Source organism: Polypterus senegalus, chromosome 15 (genome assembly GCF_016835505.1).
Source record: "Polypterus senegalus isolate Bchr_013 chromosome 15, ASM1683550v1, whole genome shotgun sequence".
Taxonomy (NCBI): Eukaryota; Metazoa; Chordata; class Cladistia; order Polypteriformes; family Polypteridae; genus Polypterus; species Polypterus senegalus.
The window spans coordinates 7,782,473-7,804,596 of NC_053168.1; the positions used below are offsets into that span (position 1 = coordinate 7,782,473).

Genomic DNA, 22,124 nt, shown 5'->3' on the forward strand with positions numbered 1-22,124 from the left:
TGTTCAATTCATCATAACAACTATTCATGGTGGCTCTAAAATCGCTACTGACCCCTACTCTCTTTTCTGTTTCTTTTTCCGGTTTCTTTGTGGTGGTGGCCTGCGCCACCTCCACCTACTCAAAGCTTCATGATGCTCCAACAATGATGGACAGATTAAAAGGAAGAAGTCTACGTGACCATTATCATCATCAAGCCCTTCCGTGAGAATCCTAAATCCAAAGAGGACTGTTTCATTTATGTTAGGTAGAATGCCCAGAGGGGACTGGGCGGTCTCATGGTCTGGAATCCCTACAGATTTTATTTTTTCTCCAGCCGCCTGGAGTTTTTGTTTTTCTGTCCCCTGGCCATTGAACCTTACTCTTATTCGATGTTAATGTTGATTTATTTTTTATAATTGTGTCTTTCATTTTTCTATTCTTTAATATGTAAAGCACTTTGAGCTACTGTTTGTATGAAAATGTGCTATATAAATAAATGTTGTTGTTGTTGTTAGAATTAGAATTAGAACAATTAGAACAATAAGACAATCTAGACGAGAACAGGCCATTCAGCCCAACAAAGCTCGCCAGTCCTATCCACTTGCTTCCTCCAAGAAAACATCAAGTCGAGTTTTGAAAGTCCCTAACGTCTTACTGTCTACCACACTACTTGGTAACTTATTCCAAGTGTCTATCGTTCTTTGTGTAAAGAAAAACTTCCTAATGTTTGTGCGAAATTTACCCTTAACAAGTTTCCAACTGTGTCCCCGTGTTCTTGATGAGCTCATTTTAAAATACAAGTCTCGATCCACTGTACCAATTCCCTTCATAATTTTAAACACTTCAATCATGTCACCTCTTAATCTTCTTTTGCTTAAACTGTAAAGGCCCAGCTCTTTTAATCTTTCCTCATAATTCAACCCCTGTAGACCTGGAATCAGCCTAGTCGCTCTTCTCTGGACCTTTTCTAGTGCTGCTATGTCCTTTTTGTAGCCTGGAGACCAAAACTGCACACAGTACTCAAGATGAGGCCTCACCAGTGCATTATAAAGGTTGAGCATAACCTCCTTGGACTTGTACTCCACAGATCGTGCTATATAACCTAACATTCTGTTAGCCTTCTTAATGGCTTCTGAACACTGTTGTTATTGTGTTAGTGAATCAAGAGAATCGGGGTCATCAGGTGCTATTGATAAGTACAGCTGTGTGTCATCAGCATAGCTGTGGTAGCTCACGTTGTGCCTCGAGATAATCTGACCTAACGGAAGCATGTAGATTGAGAAGAGCAGCGGACCCAGGATAGAGCCTTGTGGAACACCATATCGGATATCATGTGTCTTTGAGTTGTAATTACCACAACTAACAAAGAATTTTCTCCCTGTCAGGTAGGATTCAAACCAATTTAAGACACTGCCAGAGAGGCCCACCCATTGACTAAGGCGATTTCTAAGAATATTGTGATCAATGGTGTCAAATGCAGCACTCAGATCTAAGAGGATGAGAACAGATAAATGGCCTCTGTCTGCATTCACTCGCAAATCATTTACTACTTTAACGAGTGCAGTTTCTGTGCTGTGATTTGTTCTAAAACCCGACTGAAATTTATCAAGAATAGCATGTTTATTGAGGTGGTCATTTAACTGCATAATGACTGCCTTCTCCAGAACTTTACTTAAGAAAGGCAGGTTAGAGATGGGTCTAAAATTTTCAAGAGCGAGGGTCAAGATTATGTTTCTTAAGTAGGGGTTTAACTACAGCAGTCTTGAGACAGTCTGGGAAGACCCCCGTATCTAATGACGAATTTACTATGTCAAGAACATTATCAATTAGCACGCCTGATACTTTGAAATAATTTGTTGGTATTGGGTTAACGACGCAGGTGGAGGGTTTTAATTGAGATATTATTTTTTGTAAATCAGGTAAATCTATCCTAGTGAAAGAGTTTAATTTGTTTATAACGGAATGCTGGGGTTTAGGAGGATCCTTAGTGTTGGGGAGATATACTATGTTATTTCTAATATCATTAATTTTTTGATTGAAAAATACAGCAGCCTCACAGGTTTTACTGGAAGTACTTAGGAGGCATTCCTTTGAGTTACCTGGGTTTAGCAGGCGATCAATTGTAGAAAATAAGACTCTGGGATTACTAGCATTGTTATTTATAATCTTAGAGAAATAGCAGCCTCTCAAGACGGACAGTGTTATTGTATTCTGTTATTTTAACTTTTAATATTTCATAGTGGATAGTTAGTTTAGTCTTCCTCCATTTACGCTCAGCTCTACAACATGTTCTCTTTAAATCAGACACTCTTTGGGTCTTCCATGGTATAACAATGCTAGAAGATTTTTTCACTGTCTTTTCAGGTGCAACTATGTCAACAGCAGCTCTCACTTTAGTATTAAATCTTTCCACCTTACTATTTACATTATCCTGCTATTATAGTTGGCACTATAAACGGACTGATTGCTTAGAATGTTTGTAAGTTTTAAAGCTGCTGCAGAGTCAAAGAAGCGTTTTTTAACAATATGCTTCTCATGGGTGTTTTCTATCATTATTTCTATATTAAAAAGTAGAAGAAAATGGTCTGATAGACCAATATCAATGATCTGCTTTATATCAACTTTAAGTCCTTTAGTAATCACTAAGTCTAACATATGACCTGCTTTATGTGTAGGCTGATTAACGAGCTGTCTCAAATCAAAAGAGTCCAGGAGGTTCATAAATTCTTTTACTTTTAGGTCACACTGATTATCTATATGAAAATTAAAGTCGCCAACTATTAGGAGTGTGTCATAGTTAGTAATTAAAATTGACATTAAGTCAGAGAATTCCTCAAAAAGACACGTTGAATTTTGGAGGTCTATACACGGATAATACTAGAACTTGAGAATCTCCATGGATAACAACGGCGAGATACTCAAAGGACTTGAACTTACCAAAACTGACATCTTTACATTTTAACCAGCTCGAGTAAATGTTTACCAAGCCCGCCTCTTTTTCCTTGGCGATCAGCATGAATAAAACTGTAATCTGAAGGCACAGATTCGATTAAAACAGCCGCGCCGTCTGGGTTAAGCCACATTTCACTTAGTGCAATAAAATCTATTTTTTTATCACTAATAAGATCGTTCCCAAAAGAGGTTCCAATTGTTGATAAACCCGATGTCTTGCTTCTTGCAGAAACCCTGAAGCCAGCTGTTTAATCCTAGCAGATGACTCACTGGATCGTCGGACAAGAGGTAGTGGACCCAACATGAAAATCTTTGCTGATGGGGTCCTCTCCTTCGTGTCTTTAATCAAAGCTGCGAAGTCAGCCTTGAGGATTTCTGATTGTTGGTGCCTTATATCATTTACGCCGGCATATAGTAGGCAGAGTTTCCCTCTTCCATGAGTCCTCTTGTTCTCCTGGACAAACTCCACTATGACATGACCAGGCAGGGACTCAATAAGAAGCCCACACCTGTCTGAAACCTTACCCCTAAGTAACTCCAGAATAAAGCCGAGTCCAGCCTCCTTCGAGGGGTTAGGATCCAGAACCAAGCAAGAGAGTGGACATGTGCCCAACTATAATCTAATTGGTATCTCTCTGCCTCACCCACCAACTCCCAAACCCCCATAGTGCCCCAAGAGAAATGACATTCCATGTCACACACATCCCAAGAGTCAGTTTAAGTGCCTGGGGTTCCAGTCCACCATGGCGTCTGCCTTCGGCCACCACCCAAGTCACATTGCACCCAGTTCCTTCCCCATGGTAGGCCCGGGCACCAAACACTTGCCTGTAGGCACTTCTCCCAAGCCTGACTCCAGGAGAAGGGCCCAATAACCACATACCAAGCAGGCTACTCTTTTTAAATTTATGAGTTTTTATCATTATGGACTTTGAATTTCTCTTTGTCTGACCACTCACCTGGGATCAATTTGTCTTGGGAGACCCTACCATGAGTTTCTGCTCCGAACAACATACAGTAGCTCCCAGGGTTATACAAACCTTTCCACAAAGTTAAGGTGGTGCTTCCCAGAAAAAAACGGTCATAAGCAGAAACCTGGTTTCTAAAATTCCATGTAAACTCTTATTCTGGTTAGAGAAATGGATATTGGTCTCTGAGAAACCAAGTTAACAGACGCAAAGTTCTCAGGAAGTATTCATCCATCCATCCTCTTCCGGTTATTCGAGGTCGGGTCGCGGGGGCAGCAGCTTGAGCAGAGAGGCCCAGACTTCCCTCCCCCCGACCACTTCTAGCTCTTTCGGGGGAATCCCGAGGCGTTCCCTCTAGCGTATCCTGGGTCTTCCCCGGGGCCTCCTCCCGGTTAAAGCGTGCCTGGAACACCTCACCAGGGAGGTGTCCAGGAAGCATCCTGATCAGATGCCCAAGCCACTTCATCGGAATCCTCTCGATGCGGAGGAGCAGCGGCTCTATTCTGATCCCCTCCTGGATGATTGAGCTTCTCAACCTATCTTTAAGGGAATCCCCAGACACCCTGCAGAGGAAACTCATTTCAGCCGCTTGTATTCGCGATCTCATTCTTTCGGTCACTACCCACAGCTCATGACCATAGGTGAGGTTAGGAACGTAGATCGACTGGTAAATCGAGAGCTTTGCCTTACGGCTCAGCTCCTTTTTCACCACGACAGACCGATGCAGAGCCCACATCACTGTGGAAGTCGCACCGATCCGCCTGTCGATCTCACGCTCCATTCTTCCCTCACTCGTGAACAAGACCCCGAGATACTTGAACTCCTCCACCTGGGGCAGGATTTTGCTCCCAACCCTGAGAGGGCACTCCACCCTTTTCCGGCTGAGGACCATGGTCTCGGATTTGGAGGTGCTGATTCCCATCCCAGCCGCTTCACACTCAGCTGCAAACTAATCCAGAGAGAGCTGAAGATCACGGCCTGATGAAGCAAACAGGACAACATCATCTACAAAAAGCAGTGACCCAATCCTGAGCCCACCAAACTGGACACCCTCAACGCCCTGGCTGCACCTAGAAATTCTGTCCATAAAAGTTATGAACAGAATCTGTGACAAAGGGCAGCCCTGGCAGAGTCCAACTCTCACTGGAAATGGGTTTGACTTACTGCCGGCAATGCGGACCAAGCTCCGACACCGGTTGTACAGGAACCAAACAGCTCTTACCAGGGAGTCCGGTACCCCATACTCTCGGAGCACCCCCCACAGGATTCCCCGAGGGACACAGTCGAACACCTTTTCCAAGTCCACAAAATACATGTAGACTGGTTGGGCAAACTCCCAAGCACCCTCCAGGACCCTGCCAAGGGTGTAGAGCTGGTTCACTGTTCCACAACCAGGCTGAAAACCACGCTGTTTCTCCTGAATCCGAGGTTCGACTATCTGACACGGACCCTCCTCTCCAGGACCCCCGAATAGACTTTTCCAGGGAGGCTGAGGAGTGTGATCCCTCTATAGTTGGAACACACCTTCCGGACCCCCTTCTTAAAGAGGAGGACCACCACCCCGGTCTACGATTCCAGAGGCACTGTCCCTGATGTCCATGCGATGTCGCAGAGGTGTGTCAACCAAGACAGTCCTACAACATCCAGAGCTCTGAGGAACTCTGTATCATCCACCCCCGGAGCCCTGTCACCAAGGAGTTTTTTGACCACCTCGGTGACCTCAGTCCCAGAGATGGGGGAGTCCACCTTCGAATCCCTAGGCTCTGCTTTCTCTTTGGAAGGCATGTTAGTGGGTTTGAGGAGGTCTTCGAAGTACTCTCCCCGAGGTCAGCAGCGCACCATCCCCACCATAAATGGTGTTGACACTCTACTGCTTCCCCCTCCTGAGATGCCGGATGGTGGACCAGAATCTTCTCGCAGCCGCCCGGAAGTCGTTCTCCATGGCCTCCCCAAACTCCTTCCATGCCTGATTTTTTGCCTCAGCAACCACAGAAGCTGCATTTCTCTTGGCCTACCGGTACCTATTAGCTGCGTCTAGAGTCCCACAGGACAAGAGGGTCCAGTAGGACTCCTTCTTCAGCTTGACGGCATCCCTCACCACCGGTATCCACCAACAGGTTCAGGGATTGCCGCCACGACAGGCACCGACCAGGAAGTAAACGCTGTTATTTGGCTGTGAAAACAATATTTAATATTTAGAAAGAAAAAAAATGGTCAATAAAAATAATATTCAGACAACAAATAAACTAAAGATTTATTTGTATGTAAATTTATATTACATGAATGCAAAAAGTACTGATTTTACAGCCTTGAGGCAATCTCTCTAAATGTAACTGAGCTTTCACACCGCATGGTTTAAATGTTATAAAATAAATCAATATTATTAAGGTAAGCGAGTTTACTTTTGTGTCCAAACAATTACCTTTAATACTTACTTTTGTGTGATCATAAAACAGAAGAAAAAAAATTCTTGGCATTATCCTCCAATTATCTACCCCAAACAACACTTGACAAATGCAGATCAAACTTCTTATTTTCCAAACAAACAACCTCAACTGACAGTAACATCAAAATTTTTGCTCGACAAATCAGAACTTTGTCACTTTTTGTGCTTTATTAAAGTGCAATTTTATACAATGACAGAAAACATCTTAGCGTCTTATTTACACATTAGTTTTTATTTAGAAAAAAAAAACCTAAATATTTCTCCCTTAATACTAAGTAAAGAACCAAACCTTTCCCGCCCAATTCTTATTTTCATTTAGCCATCTGAGTGAAGACGAAAGGTCCAAAGTGAACACATGCTCATTTGAATCATTTATTCTGGAGAACATGAGGATCAGGTTTGGATTTGTTAACCTGGATGCCAGCATCAGTCTGTTAATTCCCATATGGTAGTCATAGTCGCTGGGTGCAACAGGTCCTCCATTCCTATTATTAAAAAAAATATATATATTTACTTGTAAGGCCATTTTGATAGATATTATAAAACACTGTGTACTGACACATTACACAGAACACTATATGAAATAGCCAGATTGAATGTTTTGGGGAGAAGATTAGTGTTAAGACACAATGTAGCATTTTATAATTGAAACTTGTTACAGGAATTGATTTAAAAGAATATTCCACTCAAAAAATGACTTTAATGTTACCCACTCTATACAGTACGTAATGGTGACTGACAAAAACTTTCAAGGTCATGTTTTCACTGAAAATGAACATACTGTATGTTTTCTCATGGAATGGACATCTTAAGACCAATTCTAGACCACAGCAAACAATATAAAAACCATCCATGAATAAAACTCATGTTATATGTGTCACATGCACATGTCAATCATCTAGTCATATGGTCAGAATGGGGAAAACGTGTGCATTTATTACTAAAATATTGTTACATACTTCCATTAAATAAGAGCACTGCATGCACAGTAAAGGCTTTCACATGGGGTCAACCTTTTGAAACGCAGACCCACCTTTCCCCATCATTCACTATACAAAAGTTACACATTTATTTGCACTTTCACCTTTTTAATGCTGTAATACTTTCGAGGAAATTTTAGAAAAACTTGCTTAAATAGAAAAGGAAGGAAAATTACTTCCTGAGCTATACTCAATGACCATTTTTGCAAGACCTGTATTAATAGTAATTATAGTGCCTCAAAACTCCAGAGTTAAACGATCACTCTTGGGACAGGGTGAGGGATTCTATGGGTTGTTCCTATGTCATTGTAGGGTGTTCTGGGTATGCATTGATTTGACAGAGTAGCAAAACTTCTGGGAATGTATCCTTTCCAGGTTTGGTTCTCCTCTCGTTACAGTTTTTTGTTGGGACAGGTATCCAGCACTGGTGATGCAAGTATTAAAAAAAAAAAAAATCTGGTCAAGATAATGAATGTATGAAGAAAGAATGGTAACTACACTTATAACTAATCCTGTAATGCTGCACTCTAAGATACAATTAAACTTGGGCATAAGAAACAATAAGTGGATGTACTTGATAACTATTGTTTTACAAGTCTGTAACCCTAAGCCACTGCCAACAACATCCTTTCACTAGATTTACTATCTTCTAAACAGATTGAAATAAGAAAACACCTTAGCTTAAACCATGCCAAATCATTTATACAGGACAGGAAAGGAATGTCTGCTTCACCACAGTGCTAAACCTGGAAACAATGAAAGCTGATGTGGAAAAGAGAATGGTGGAAAAACCAGATGCCATCATGAAAAATCCCCTCTGTTCCCTCCAGAAGGTACTCTCTCGGAACACTTTTACGCAGAGGCTCATTCTTTAATGATCTGCTAAGAAGCACCCCTGAGGATCTTTTTTGCCTGCTGCTGTTATCCAATTAATACTTCCTACCGACGTCCAAGATTAAATGTTTATACTCCATAAATTAATTTTGCTATTTCTGTAATACACATTAATTTACTGTTACTGTTTATCTGTCTTTCAATTTATTGTATTTATCCTGTGACAGTATAGGTTTATGTTTCTGCTGCTGTTTATTTAATCTAGTTTAGTGCTTGTCTTTAAGTTTGTGTAAAGCCTATGGAACTATGTCTCTCAGTTATGAATCAGAGTACATATCATCTGCAGGTTTCTTCATTATTCTCAGTTTTAAACGGCCAATTGTATGCAGAATTAAAAAGTATTCATCACTATCAATTTCTGTAAAACAATGTAAATTTACTTCCTTTATTAGCTTGTCGTTTCATAATTTTACTCACTATATGTTTTAAAAGTGTGTGAAGACAATGCGATGTGTTACTTAATAGAAAAGCTTGTTGAGGGCAAAGACTGATCCAATGCAGATGCTGATTTCTGTCATTCCAGGCTCGCCAGGTACCCATATTTCAAACAGTATTTATCTAATATTATCCTTACACTGTTAAAAGTAACAAAAAACACCTGCATTCTAATTTTCAAATTACATGATATACCACATGTGTTGACCTAATCATTTGCGCCACTAAGCATCAAATCGATGTTCCTGTTCAATAGCTGCTTTAATATCACTGCTTCCCAGCTGCTTCAAATGCCAACCCACTCATTTTTTTAGTAGTACACTGCCAGTTAAGAGATCCTGTCAAGAAGAGTGTGAAAGGTACTTACAGTGAAACTCTTAACTACTAGACATAAGTCAAATTCAGACTCTCCCTGGTGTCAAGTTTTCCTTTCTTCTGGCTGTTAAATATCATTGTCTATCAAAGTGGAAACGAGATCGAACAGAGTTCATCCCATCCCTTCCGGTGCTTCTATAAATTAATCTACAGGAAGATTCCCTCTAAAGATACCCTAAATATTCTGTATTAACTCTTACTAGGATGAACTAATCTGAATGAAACAACGTGCAATATATGCTCCTCAGTATATGGAGTTTTGAACAAGCCAGGATGCCCCTGCATCGGAGCGATGAGGTAGGCGCCGGATAGCCGGTGCAATGTTTAATCTCAGTTTGCAACTTCTGGGTGCATGCCACCCATATACCTTCACTCAGTCACTCGACTTCTCATCAGGATGGTGGTGCACAGCAGGGGCCGCCAAGTCCGGACATGGAGGACCACCATGGCTGCAGGTTTTCATTCTTTTTTTTTTGTTTTTAAAGAGTGCCCTGTTTGTGCTGCTAATTAACGGAGTTGGGGACCCCTGGTGTACAGTATTGAGCTGCGCGTTTTCACGGTGTGAACCTATTGGGTCACCAATCCGTTTAAGCGATGTCAGAATCAACTGGATGATAGTGAGTTAACGGAAGGTTACTTCCAGCAAGATAGAGCAACGTGTCATACATTGGCAAGAAGCATGGCAGAGTCCTTCCTCTGCAACAGGAAAATTTCAAAGGGGCTTTGGCCACCACGGTCACTGGATCTGACACCACCAGACTTCTTCCTTTGGTGTATGCTCAAAGGAAAAGTCTATCGAAACCTGCCTCACACTGTGGAAGATTTGAAGGAAAACATCCAATGTGAAATTGCTGCTATCAACCCCAACCCAAGATGCTTGTCGATATGTTCACGAAGATGGAGCACCGCATCAAAATGTGTCTGGCAGAAAACAGAAACCACTTCCAGCATCGCATGTAATGCAATCAATTACACGGACGTCAAGGTATAGAGCGTATTTTGTTGGTTCAGATTGCATCATCCTAACGGAAGTTACAACAGAATTTTCGGGGCCTCTTTCAAGTGAATCTCCCTGCAGTTTTGATAGCAAAGATGGAAATGAAAAACTGTCCTTTATTTGTTCGATTTAATATAAAGAAGTCTGGCAATACCCTTACCCAATGTACAGTTCACAGATGACACTTTAGATTTCATAACTTTGAATCTTGCATGTATATTTTTGAGCAGCATATAACAAAGCTATGCAACATGCAGAAATAAAAGTAGTGAATACGTAGATAGTAATAAACACAAAGCAGAACTCCCATTCGGATAACCTGCACACAAAATACAGATTTTAATGCTAATGCAGAAGTGTGTTCATACATGTAATATTGTTCTCCCTGCGTGGAGTTTGCATGTTCTCCCCGTGTCTGCGTGGGTTTCCTCCAGGCGCTCCGGTTTCCTCCCACAGTCCAAAAACATGCAGGTTAGGTGGATTGGCGATTCTAAGTTGGCCCTAGTGTGTGCTTGGTGTGTTTGTGTGTGTCCTGCGCTGGGTTGGCACCCTGCCTGGAATTGTTTCCTGCCTTGTGCCCTGTGTTGGCTGGGATTGGCTCCAGAAAACCCCCTGTGACCCTGTGTTCGGATTCAGCGGGTTGGAAAATGGATGGATGGATTATAAAAACACATGGCCAAGCATGCGATACTTGTTCTACAGCAGCCTGGAGAGCAAGCACTGAAAGATGTTGATATAGAAAACCAAGTAAAAATAAATCTCAATGAAGACATAGTATTTACTATTCGGTGTGCATACAAAGTATATATAAACAACAAGTATTTAAGCATATACAGTACAGACAAATGTAAGCATCAGTTTTTCCTTCAGTCTTCTGCACTGACAGACATAAGTGCTTTGCAGCCATCCAACATTACAGCCTTCTTTCCAACAGCAGCAGGATATACCATTATGGCTAGTATCCTCGTAAATTAGGAGAGGATTGCCATCTCGGTTATGTAACATACTGGTATTTCATATAGTTTGTACTGTATTTGCAAAGGTGGGTGGAGAATCTGTAAATCACATTTGGATTTTCATACTTTTTGGTGACTACAAGAGCATGTAAACTGTTCCTAATAGTGCTTCCAATATCAGTTCAAAGGTTAAAACACATCTGTAAAAGTCAGTGGGCCACATAAGCCAAATGTTTATATATATAAAAAAAAAAAAAAAATATAATACATTTTAAATCTATACAGGGGGTCCTTGGGTTACAACACCTTGACATATGACATTTCGAGTGTACAACTCTCAATCACATAAAAGCTTAAAAAAAAAAATTGAGACGCGAGTGTTTCAGCTTACGGCGTTAGCGTCGTTCTTACAGACTACGCGGGCAAACTAGTTTGGTTGCACGCAGCGGAAGAATACGCAGTAACGCAGCATATGAGTAAGAAAGTTGGCAAACTAGTTTGGTTGTGCGCGGCACAACTGTTCCGTTTTTGTGGCTTTGTTTGCTGACTTTTTGGCCCTTATGGCTCCTAAATGAAAGTCAGAGTCTTCAGATGGTAGTGCTTCGAAGAAGAGGAAAGCCATCACAATGGATATAAAATTAGACATTGTAAAGAGATCAGAAGGAATAAAGGTAAGGAATTTTTTTTACACTCATTGTCATTTTTTCCTGTTACTACAATACAGTGTACAGTACAGGATATGTATGTCCTTTTCCTTTTTCTGTGGCTTTGTTGTGTTTTTATATTCTAGATTATGATTTTGCAAATGTGTTAGGATAGGTAAGTGACTTAGGGTAAGGTACCACATTATGTACATCCAGGGAAGAAATAACTGGTTTGACAACTTTCTCAGTTTATATAGCCGGCAAGGAACATAACACACACCAAGGTTATTATAGTTTTGCCTTTTTATATTAGTTTTCATTTCTATATTTTTTCTGACTTACACCAAAATTCAGGTTATATCACTGTTGTACGAACCTGTGTCGTAATCCGAGGACCCTATAAAAGGCAAACCTAACTGACTCATCACTAATTCTCCCACTTTCCATATAGGTGGGACACTGAAATTTCACGTGCTCATTCCTTCCAGTGTACTTACAAAAGTTAGTATGCTTCATGCCCTATTGCAACACCCAAGGGGGAGAAAAAACGGGTGTACCCACTAAACCGGGGTGGACAAAGTCAGTCCTGGAGGGCCGCAGAGGCTGCAGGTTTTTGCTCCAAACTAGTTGCTTAATTAGAAAACAATCCTTGCAAATAATTTAATTTAATGGCTTGTTAGTGCTTTAACTCTGCCATATCAGGCCATTCCCATATACTAGATGTTCTTCCCCTTTGTAAGGAAATCATCCAAATGATTTGAAGGCTAAAATGGATGAGTAATACTCAATCTTTCACTTTTTTATCTTCACTTTCCTTCCAAGTATTTAATTAAACCCAATAGTGCCCTATAAATACACACAAGTGTAAAGGGTAACAAGCTAAATGGAGAAAAGCTGCTTTCTATTGTCATTTGAATCTTATTGCTAATAAAAAGCCATTAAAAACCAAGAGAACAGCTGTTTAAAACTAAAACAAGTAATAAGGGTTCCGAATTGTAACGAGCGAGACAACTAAAGTAAAGCACAAGTGTTACTTGAGAAGTATTTGCTTCTTATTAAGCAACTGTGTTGGAACAAAAACCTGCAGCCACTGCGGCCCGCCAGGAATGACTTTGCCCACCCCTGCCCTAAACTGTATATATAGATAGCGAAACCCCTCCTCACTATTTCTGCGACTTCCAATATACGTGGCAAGCCCAAATTTCCCATGCTCATCCTTTAAACTGTACTTACATACGTTAAGTATGTTTCATTTTGCGCCGTGCCCCATAATGAACTTTCAAAAATAACGTCTTCTTTTTGGCGGTTCTCACCATTATGCCGTAAGGAACTTTTGGAACTGACCTCTGCTTTTGACGGATTCATTCCTTATTTCTGTTAACAGAATTTATTTCACGGCAGAAATAATGCACAATGGCCGCCCTGGTCCCCCTTCCTTTTTCCACACGGCCGCTGTCCAAGCACCTACCATGTGGTTGGCTCCCTGCCTATATACATTAACAACATCCCGCGCTCATGTGCCTCCTCAGTCGCTCTCATACCCTCTGAACTTCCACTCCAAATCATAAACCCTTCAATTTCCAGTAAGGGTCTGCTTTGCTATGAGAAATAAATCACAGGGCCAGACTCTAAAAACGGTCGGCATTGACTTGACACAAGATTGCCTCTCACACGGCCAACTGTACGTTGCACGCTCAAGAGCAAGCTCAGCAGACAACTTGGTCATTTTACAGCCCGAAGGCAGAACTGCAAACATTGTTTACAAAGAGATCCTTACATCCTAAAAATGTGCATTTCTCATACACAACATTTACAATCATAAATGAAACTCTTTACAATCATCAAATTCACTCTCAATACTAAAATAAGACTAAGACAATTAAATTAACAATCATGTTACATTATTTTTAAAATGTTTCCTTTTCTTTTTCATAACTTGTTCAACACACTACTTCTCCGCTGCGAAGCGCGGGTATTTTGCTAATATAAAATAAAAAGCAAGTATTATTTATAAACACACCCCTACGTACCTACCTTTTCAGTACTATTTGTAGAGTTTCTTTGCAAATACTTGAGTTCTGAATTTTGCATGTATTTGAAACAATATATATTTCAAAAGACATCACCATTTCAGTTTCAGACAAAGAGCACGGGATGAACAGCAAATTGCAGTACAATCTCTGATCAAGAGGAGGGTAGTATCTCATGGACACACCATCTGTAAGATAATTTAAAAATGTATTACAACAACCATAAGAAGACTGAGCATCTTAAAGGGTGAAAGATAATGCCATAATATTAAATAATGATACAATTAACCACATTATGTAGATCCAGGGAAGTAATATAACTGGTTTGACAACTTTCTCAGTTTATACAGGAGTCAGGAAGGAACATAACACACACCAAGGTTATTATAGTTTTGCCTTTTTATATTATATTTAGACAATGATTATATTTTTATATTATGTACATTAAGGAACCATCAACAACAAATCAAATTAATAATATATTAAACAATTATAAAAGTCGTCTTCTTCTTTCGGCTGCTCCCGTTAGGGGTCGCCACAGCGGATCATCTTTTTCCATATCTTTCTGTCCTCTGTATCTTGTTCTGTCAAACCCATCACCTGCATGTCCCCTCTCACCACATCCATAAACCTTCTCTTAGGCCTTTCTCTGTGTTAGAGAGGTATCAATTATAAAGAAAGACAGATCAAATTTAACGGTGCACCTCCCAGCATGCACGAGAGTGTATATTATGGGATGTCAAAAAAGCGAAGGAGGTGCACGTGTGCCGCAATAGTCAATTCTGCATAGAGAAGCATTTGTTTGTTATAAGTAAGAATCAGCAGTGTACCAAGATAAGTGTGCGTTGATGACCAGAGGTGGGTTCGTTTGCATGTTTTTATATGTTAAGATGTAAAGTCGTTTAAATGTACTGATTATGTTATTGATTTGGATTCTATACTGCCGGTAAGCTAGTGCTTAATTTCAGTAATACTGCCATCTAGTGGACTTTGTGTACTTTATCAATAGGTTTTATGTATTCTTTTTTATTGTAGACCACACATGCACAAATACACCTATACCTATTCGAATATAGGTGTATATCTTCAATAAATGAGTTAAATTTCAATCTAAGCTGCTGTGTGGAATTCTCTGCATCATTTAAGAGTGTCCTGATCAACACTCTGGAATGAACACTATACGTCCTGTACACACTACAGATAAAGTGATCCTTTCCTATACTCTGTTCCTCTTCCCTGGCAGCTCTATCCTTAGCATCCTTCTCCCTATATACCCAGCATCTCTCCTCTGCACATGTCCAAACCAATGCCATCTTGCCTCTCTGACTTTGTCTCCCAACTTTCCAATTTCAACTGACCCTCTAATGTACTCATTTCTAATCCAGCTCATCCTCGTCATGCCCAATGCAAATTTTAGCATCTTTAACTCTGCCACCACCAGCTCCTGCTTTTTGGTCAGTGCCACTGTCTCCAATCAATATAACATAGCTGGTCTCTCACTACCGTCCTGCAGAACTTCCCTTTCACTCTTGCTGATACCCGTCTGTCAAAAATCACTCCTGACACTCTTCTCCACCCATTCCACCCTGACTGCATTCTTTTTCATTTCTCTTCCACACTCCCCATTACTCTGTACTGTTGATCCCAAGTATTTAAACTCATCCACTTTCGCCAACTCTACCCCCTGCATCCTCACCATTCAACCGACCTCCCTCTCATTCACACACACATGTATTCTGTCGTGGTGGTCCTACTGACCTTCATTTCTCTCCTCTCATATCTCCACCTCTCCAGGGTCTCCTTAACCTGCTCCCTTCTATCGCTACAGATCACAATGTCATCAGCAAACATCATAGTCCACGGGGTCTCCTGTCTAATCTCGTCTGTCAACCTGTCCATAACCTTTGCAAATAAGAAAGGGCTCAGAGCCGATTCCTGACGTAATGCCAACAATTATTATAAAAGTAAAGCTGAATAAATCAGACTCTGCAGCTGCATAAAAAAATGAGTATGTGTTCAGGTAAAGTACCACTTCCGGGTGATGGATTTGGCCCAAAAGTTAATACAGATCTACAATTGTGGTGTAACAACCACATGCCGAATTTCACCGATCTATCTAGTTGTGTTTTTGAGTTATCGTGTTTACACACATACATACACACACAATTCCAAAAAACAGTATTGTTGGACTCTGGGAGGTCTATAACGTCAAGATTCATCAAAATATCGAGGTTGAATTTTTTCATAATTACTATACTTTCTCCATACTTCGTATACGAGAAAGTAAAAATGATTTCTCCTGTGTGAAGAGGCAGGTGAATTGCTGTCAACAAAAAGCAGACACCTGAGAGATAAACTGAAACGTTACTCACTCGTGATTTTTCTGCCCATATGGTAAACGTTTTGTTGACCAGCACATTGATTTCAGTCGTTTGAATTACATCTTGATGTACAACAAGCACAAAGAAACGCGGCACACAAATCGCTTTCTATTTCTTGCGTTTTATGCATCCGCACTCAGCTCGCTCTGTCACTGCAAATGCTGTGTGAATACCCGCCCTCCGTCACCAGCCGCCGTTTACTGGATGAATATGTGCGGTCGGCTCGTGGTGGATGACTCTGTTTTAGAGTTAAAACTTACAAGGGTTAAAGACTAATGGCAAGAAAAACGAAAAATAAAAATATTTTAGTAAATTATTATTAGTTAGTCTTTCCAGCTACTTTAATAGTTTCGTTTAGTTTTTCATTTTGGTTTTGTTAATTATTTTATTTCAGTTTACGAAAATGTTTTTGTAACAATAGTTTTAGTTTTGATTTTAGTTTTCATTAATTATAATAACCTTGACACACACACATTATATATATATATATATACATACACAAAAGAAAAAACACTTTTCTCATTACAGCTCTGTGGAAAAATAGCAAAAGTAAATATAAATAATAATGTTAAGTTAATAAAGTTAAGACAGAAGTAAAAAACTTAGAGGTAACTGTTGACTGTAATCTGAATTTTAAAATTGCATATTCATCAGACCACTAGGACAGCATTTTTTCACTTAAGAAACATAAGTAAAGTTAGACCTCTTATATCATTGAAAGATGCTGAGAAATTAGTTCACGCGTTTGTTTTCAGTCGACTAGATTACTGTAATGCACTCCTCTCAGGACCACCCAAAAAAGACATACCATAAATCGTTTGCAACGAGTACAGAATGCAGCTGCTAGAATCTTAACTAAGAAAAGAAAATCTGAGCACATCTCTCCAGTTTTGATGTCTGCTAATTCTGCTAATGGTTTTTAAAGCCTTCAATAATCTCGCTCCATCTTATATATCGGAATGTCCGACACCTTATATTCCAAATCGTAACCTTAGATCCTCAAATGAGTATCTCCTTAGAATTCCAAAAGCAAAACTTAAAAGAAGTGGTGAGGCAGGCAGCCTTCTGCTGTTATGCACCTAAAATCTGGAATAGCCTGCCAATAGGAATTCAACAGGCTAATACAGTGGAGCACTTTAAAACACTGCTGAAAACACATTACTTTAACATGGCCTTCTCAGAACTTCACCTTAATTTAATCCTGATACTCTGTATGTTCAACTCATTATAATAACTATACAGGGTGGCCATAAAATCCGTACTGACCCCTACTCTCTCTTCTGTTTCATTTTCTGGTTTCTTCTTTCCACCACCTGCTCAAAGCTTCATGATGCTCCAACATTGATGGACTAAAAGCCAGAAGTCTACATGACCATCATCATCATCATCATCAAGTCCTTCCGTGAGAACCCTAAATACAAACAGGACTGTTTCATTTATGTAAGGTAGAATGCCCAGAGGGGACTGGGCGGACTCATGGTCTGGAATCCCAGCAGATTTCATTTTTTTCTCCAGCCGTCTGGAGTTTTATTTTTTGTTTTTTCTGTCCACCCTGGCCATCTGACCTTACTCTTATTCTATGTTAATTACTGTTGACTTATTTTCTTACTGTGTCTTTTATTTTTCTGTTCTTCATTATGTAAAGCACATTATATGTATGAAAATGTGCTATATAAATAAATAAATGTTGTTGTTGTTGTAAGGACGCACAATATATGAAGATTCCGTTGAATCACACAAAACATTTGTTCACTTGACAAGTCCAAAAAAAATTCAGACCCAGCAAGGCATTTTGTAAAAGCTTCTTAAGTGCATAAGAGGTGATCAATTCACTCTAGAGCCAGAGTAACGTGTGTGGGCTTTTCAGAGGGCAAAGGATTTTAGTTAGTTTTTTTGAAGAAAGAATTGCCAGTTTGACAACAGCCGATTTAATTGAAAACAAACACAGGGTTACATGTATTTATTGACAAACTGTCTTATCAAGCAATCTGTACCATTTATGGACGCAAGTGTCTATGTCTTAGAAAGCCAAACATCAGCTCTTTTTGAAAAGCTGATAGACTGGACATTTTAAAAATTAGTCTGAATAAGAAACTGCACATCACTTTGATAAGAAAATAAAGGCTTTAATACAGAGAATTCTTATCTGCTTTTATAATGCAAAACTTGGAGTAGGTGGTGTAGCAGACATTTTGACTGAGGTGAAGACAATGGGGAAACACAGAAAGACATGGAATACAGCATTTTAACAGAAAAATTGTGAAAAGTAAAATTAAATAAACAAGTTACTTTATGCATCCCTATGTAGAAATCAGCCCTTTTTTTAAACCAAAAGATGATGAATACTGGCAAAGTTCAGTGCTATGTAGCACATGGAATTGTTTAGAATGTACAATGATGACTGCCAATTCATTATCATTGTGCGTATCAGTCACGGGGACTGGCTTTCAAACCGAGGCCTTTAATATTAGGAAAGTAATCTAATAAACTTGTTTAGCTTGGAAGAGTTTCTGCATCATAATATCGATATGCATTCAACTAATACCAATGCATAGATTACCTGCAGGAAGCAGAAAGGAGGAGGACTCACTTTCAATGTAAATACAAGGTGGTGTAATCCTGGACATGTAAACGTCAAAATCTCCACTTGCTACAGGGACATTGAACTGTTGGTTGTAAGTCTGTGTCTCTATTACTTGCCCAGAGAGTTTGAACATGTCATTGTTGTTATTGTTTACATCCCTCCTCGGGGCGGACGTGAAGTTAATGTATGACATAATCCATTCCGCTGTTGCTAAATTACAAACACAGCACCCAGAGGCACTTGTGCTAATCACTGGAGACTTTAACCATGTGACGCTGGAAAAAACATTACCTGCCTTCTCCCAGTATGTGGATTGTAACACCCAGGGTAATAGTACTACTGATCTACTGTATGCAAACATGAAGCTGCCTGCGCTTGGGAAAGCAGCTCATAACCTGGTTATGCTTCAGCCTCACTACAAACCAAGAGTGAGGGAGCTACCTACAACCACATGATCATTCAGGAAATGGTCCCCTGAGGCAGAGCAGGCTCTGAGAGACTGCTTTGGAACTACAGACTGGGATATCCTGCAGGGATTATATAGTGAGAACATTGAGGAGGTTGTTGACTGCACTACTGACTAGATCAACTTCTTTATGGACATTGTAGTTCCAGTAAGAACAGTACGCTGCTATGCTAACAAGAAGCCATGGATTACAAGTGACATCAAGGGCCTTTTGAACCAGAAGAAAAGGGCTTTTAAAGGCCGTGATCAGCATGAGCTCAAGTGCATACAGAAGGAACTCCGAGTCCAGCTCAGGGTGGCGAAGGAGCAGTACAGGAGAAAGCTGGAGCAGAAGTTGCAGAATAACAGCATTAAGGAAGTGTGGGAGGGGATGAAGATCATCACTGGCTGCAGTTCGAAGCGGGCTGCCACCAATCAAAGAGAGACGTGAACAGATGAACAACTTCGTGCCAGCAAAGCAGTAGGTCCAGATGGAGTATTGCCACGACTGTTGAAGGCCTGTGCGTTGGAGCTGGGGAGTCCTCTACAGCACATCTTCAACCTGAGCCTGGAACAGGGGTGAGTCCTGAGGCTTTGGAAAACATCTTGCATCACGTCCTAGTGAGCTGAATGACTTTTGGCCTGTCGCTCTGACGTTGCATGTGATGAAAACCATGGAGCGGCTACACCATCTAACCTCTGATCCTTAGGGACAAGCTGACAGAGATGGGAGTAGATTCATACCTGGTGGCATGGATCGTGGACTATCTTACAGACAGACCTCAGCATGTGCATCTCGGTAACTGCAGGTCCGACATTGTGGTCAGCAACACAGGAGCGCCGCAAGGGGACTGTACTTTCTCCAGTCCTGTTCAGCCAACATACACCGGACTTTCAGTACAACTCGGAATCCTGCCATGTGCAAAAGTTCGCTGACGACACTGCTATCATGGGCTGCATCAGGAGTGAGCAGGAGGAGGAGTATAGGAACCTAATCAAGGACTTTGTTAAATGGTGCATCTCAAACCACCTACAACTGAACACCAGCAAAACCAAGGAGCTGGTGGTGGATTTTAGGAGGCCCAGGCCCCTCATGGACCCCGTGATCATCAGAGGTGACTGTGCAGAGGGTGCAGACCTATAAATACCTGGGAGTGCAGCTGGATGACAAATTGGACTGGACTGCCAATACTGATGCTCTGTGTAAGAGAGGACAGAGCCGACTATACGTCCTTAGAAGGCTGGCATCTGTGGCAGAGCGACGGGCGCTGAGCAGGCTCCTGTCAATCGTGGAGAATCGACTGCATCCACTGAACAGGATCAACTCCAGACAGAGGAGCAGCTTCAGCAACAGACTGCTGTCACCGTCCTGCTCCACTGACAGACTGAGGAGATCATTCCTCCTCCACACTATGCGACTCTTCAATTCCACCCGGGGCGTAAACGTTAACATTATACAAAGTTATTGTCTGTTATACCTGCATTTTTATCACTCTTTAATTTAAAATTGTTTTTTTTTTATCAGTATGCTGCTGCTGGAGTATGTGAATTTCCCCTTGGGTTAATAAAGTATCCATCTAGTTAGAGATCAAATATTGACCTGATATATTGGCGCCCAATATTACTGGGTCAGACCCTTGTCTAAACTCACTTGAAATAATTCTAAATACTACTCAATCTGTTAGATACGAAAAATGTCTTTTCCCAAAAAGGGTTTTTTAGTCCCTCACATATTCCGAGGTGAGGCCAGAGTTACCTGGAACCGTTCACAATCTGGGGCTAATTTTTAGATAATTTCACGGCATAAAAACAACAAGTAGCTCCCACTACCGGTGGGATACTAAGTACAGCTAACCTGAAAAAATGATTGCTTACAGAGCAAACTACAGCTTTAAGATGAGGTATCAGAGTAACCTGGATTCTACATACACAACCAATTCATGTTAAACAAAAACCTGAGCAGACTGTGCTCTGAATAATTTAAGACAGGCTCGATTACTAGAGAAAAAAAACCAACTGCAAGCAATAGCAGCAATGCATGAAAAATAGTAGAACAAATTTTTTTTTTTTGATTTCTTTTTGTTTAGTCTTCCTTATGCCATCACCAACTGCAAGACATTTGACAGACTTTATGAAACAAATGAGGTAAGTCTCCTATATTCTCAGGTCTACTATTTGGATTTGAAAATATGTCTATTGTCTAGAAGGTATAAAGTTTAGTTCTCTCAGCTGTTCATATCATTCAAGCACATTTGCTTTGGCTGTCTGCTCTGATCCTTTCAACTGGTAAGTTCAGTACAAAATCACCATTTGAATAAAAGGGTGCAAATCATTATTACATTTTATGTTATTTAATATTTCTGCAGTGACTCGGAAAATATGGTCAAGTTTTACAAGACAAACTGTGAAAGTACCCCAAGTAGAAGACATCAATTGAGGAAAAATCTTCCTTTTTTTACCCTCACAATGTTCACACAACACATAATTGATACAGTATGTAAAACAAGTTTGTGGGAAGTGTATCACTGAAGGCACAATAAACATATACAAGCAAACTCACCAGTTACTTGTCATTTTATTTTTATCTAAATCTTTAAGAAATAACCATATTACTAAAAAAAAAAAAAAATCAAAAGCTAAAAAGATAATGGCAACATGTCGGTTGAGAAGTAAAAATGTAATAGTGATATCTTTGTGTTACTTTACCCAACAATACTTAAAAGAAAACTGCTACTTATTGATTTTAAACCAGCATCCCCGTGACCCTGTAGTTAGGATATAGCAGGTTGGATAATGGATGGATGGATCTTGAACCATTTAAGTATTAATGACTAATATAAAGTAGGTAGTAATGAATGTATACAAGAAACATTATGTGGATTGTAACACCCGGGTAAAGAGGCCTATCGACCTACTGTATGCAAACATTAAAGACGCATACAGCGCCACCCCGCTGCCTGCGCTTGGGAAAGCAGATCATAACCTGGTTCTGCTTCAGCCTCAAATCAAACCAAGAGAGGGGGCGCTACCTACAACCACACGTTCATTCAGGAAGTGGTC

The 22,124-nt window shown here is 40.4% G+C and overlaps 1 protein-coding gene across 4 annotated transcripts in view; it reads right to left on the bottom strand.

Annotated features, from left to right (window-relative positions):
• Positions 1 to 6,198: 6,198 nt before the first annotated feature.
• The window catches only part of topaz1 (testis and ovary specific PAZ domain containing 1), a 128,615-nt gene continuing 112,689 nt past the window's right edge, over positions 6,199 to 22,124 (bottom strand). For all 4 annotated transcript variants that reach the window (XM_039737444.1, XM_039737441.1, XM_039737442.1 and 1 more), the window contains 2 exons: positions 13,659 to 13,842; positions 6,199 to 6,828 (listed from right to left, as the gene is read on the bottom strand). In XM_039737444.1, coding sequence (XP_039593378.1) covers positions 6,615 to 6,828; positions 13,659 to 13,842 — 398 coding nt within the window. In that variant the 3' untranslated portion in view covers positions 6,199 to 6,614. The remainder of the gene's footprint in view (positions 6,829 to 13,658; positions 13,843 to 22,124) is intronic.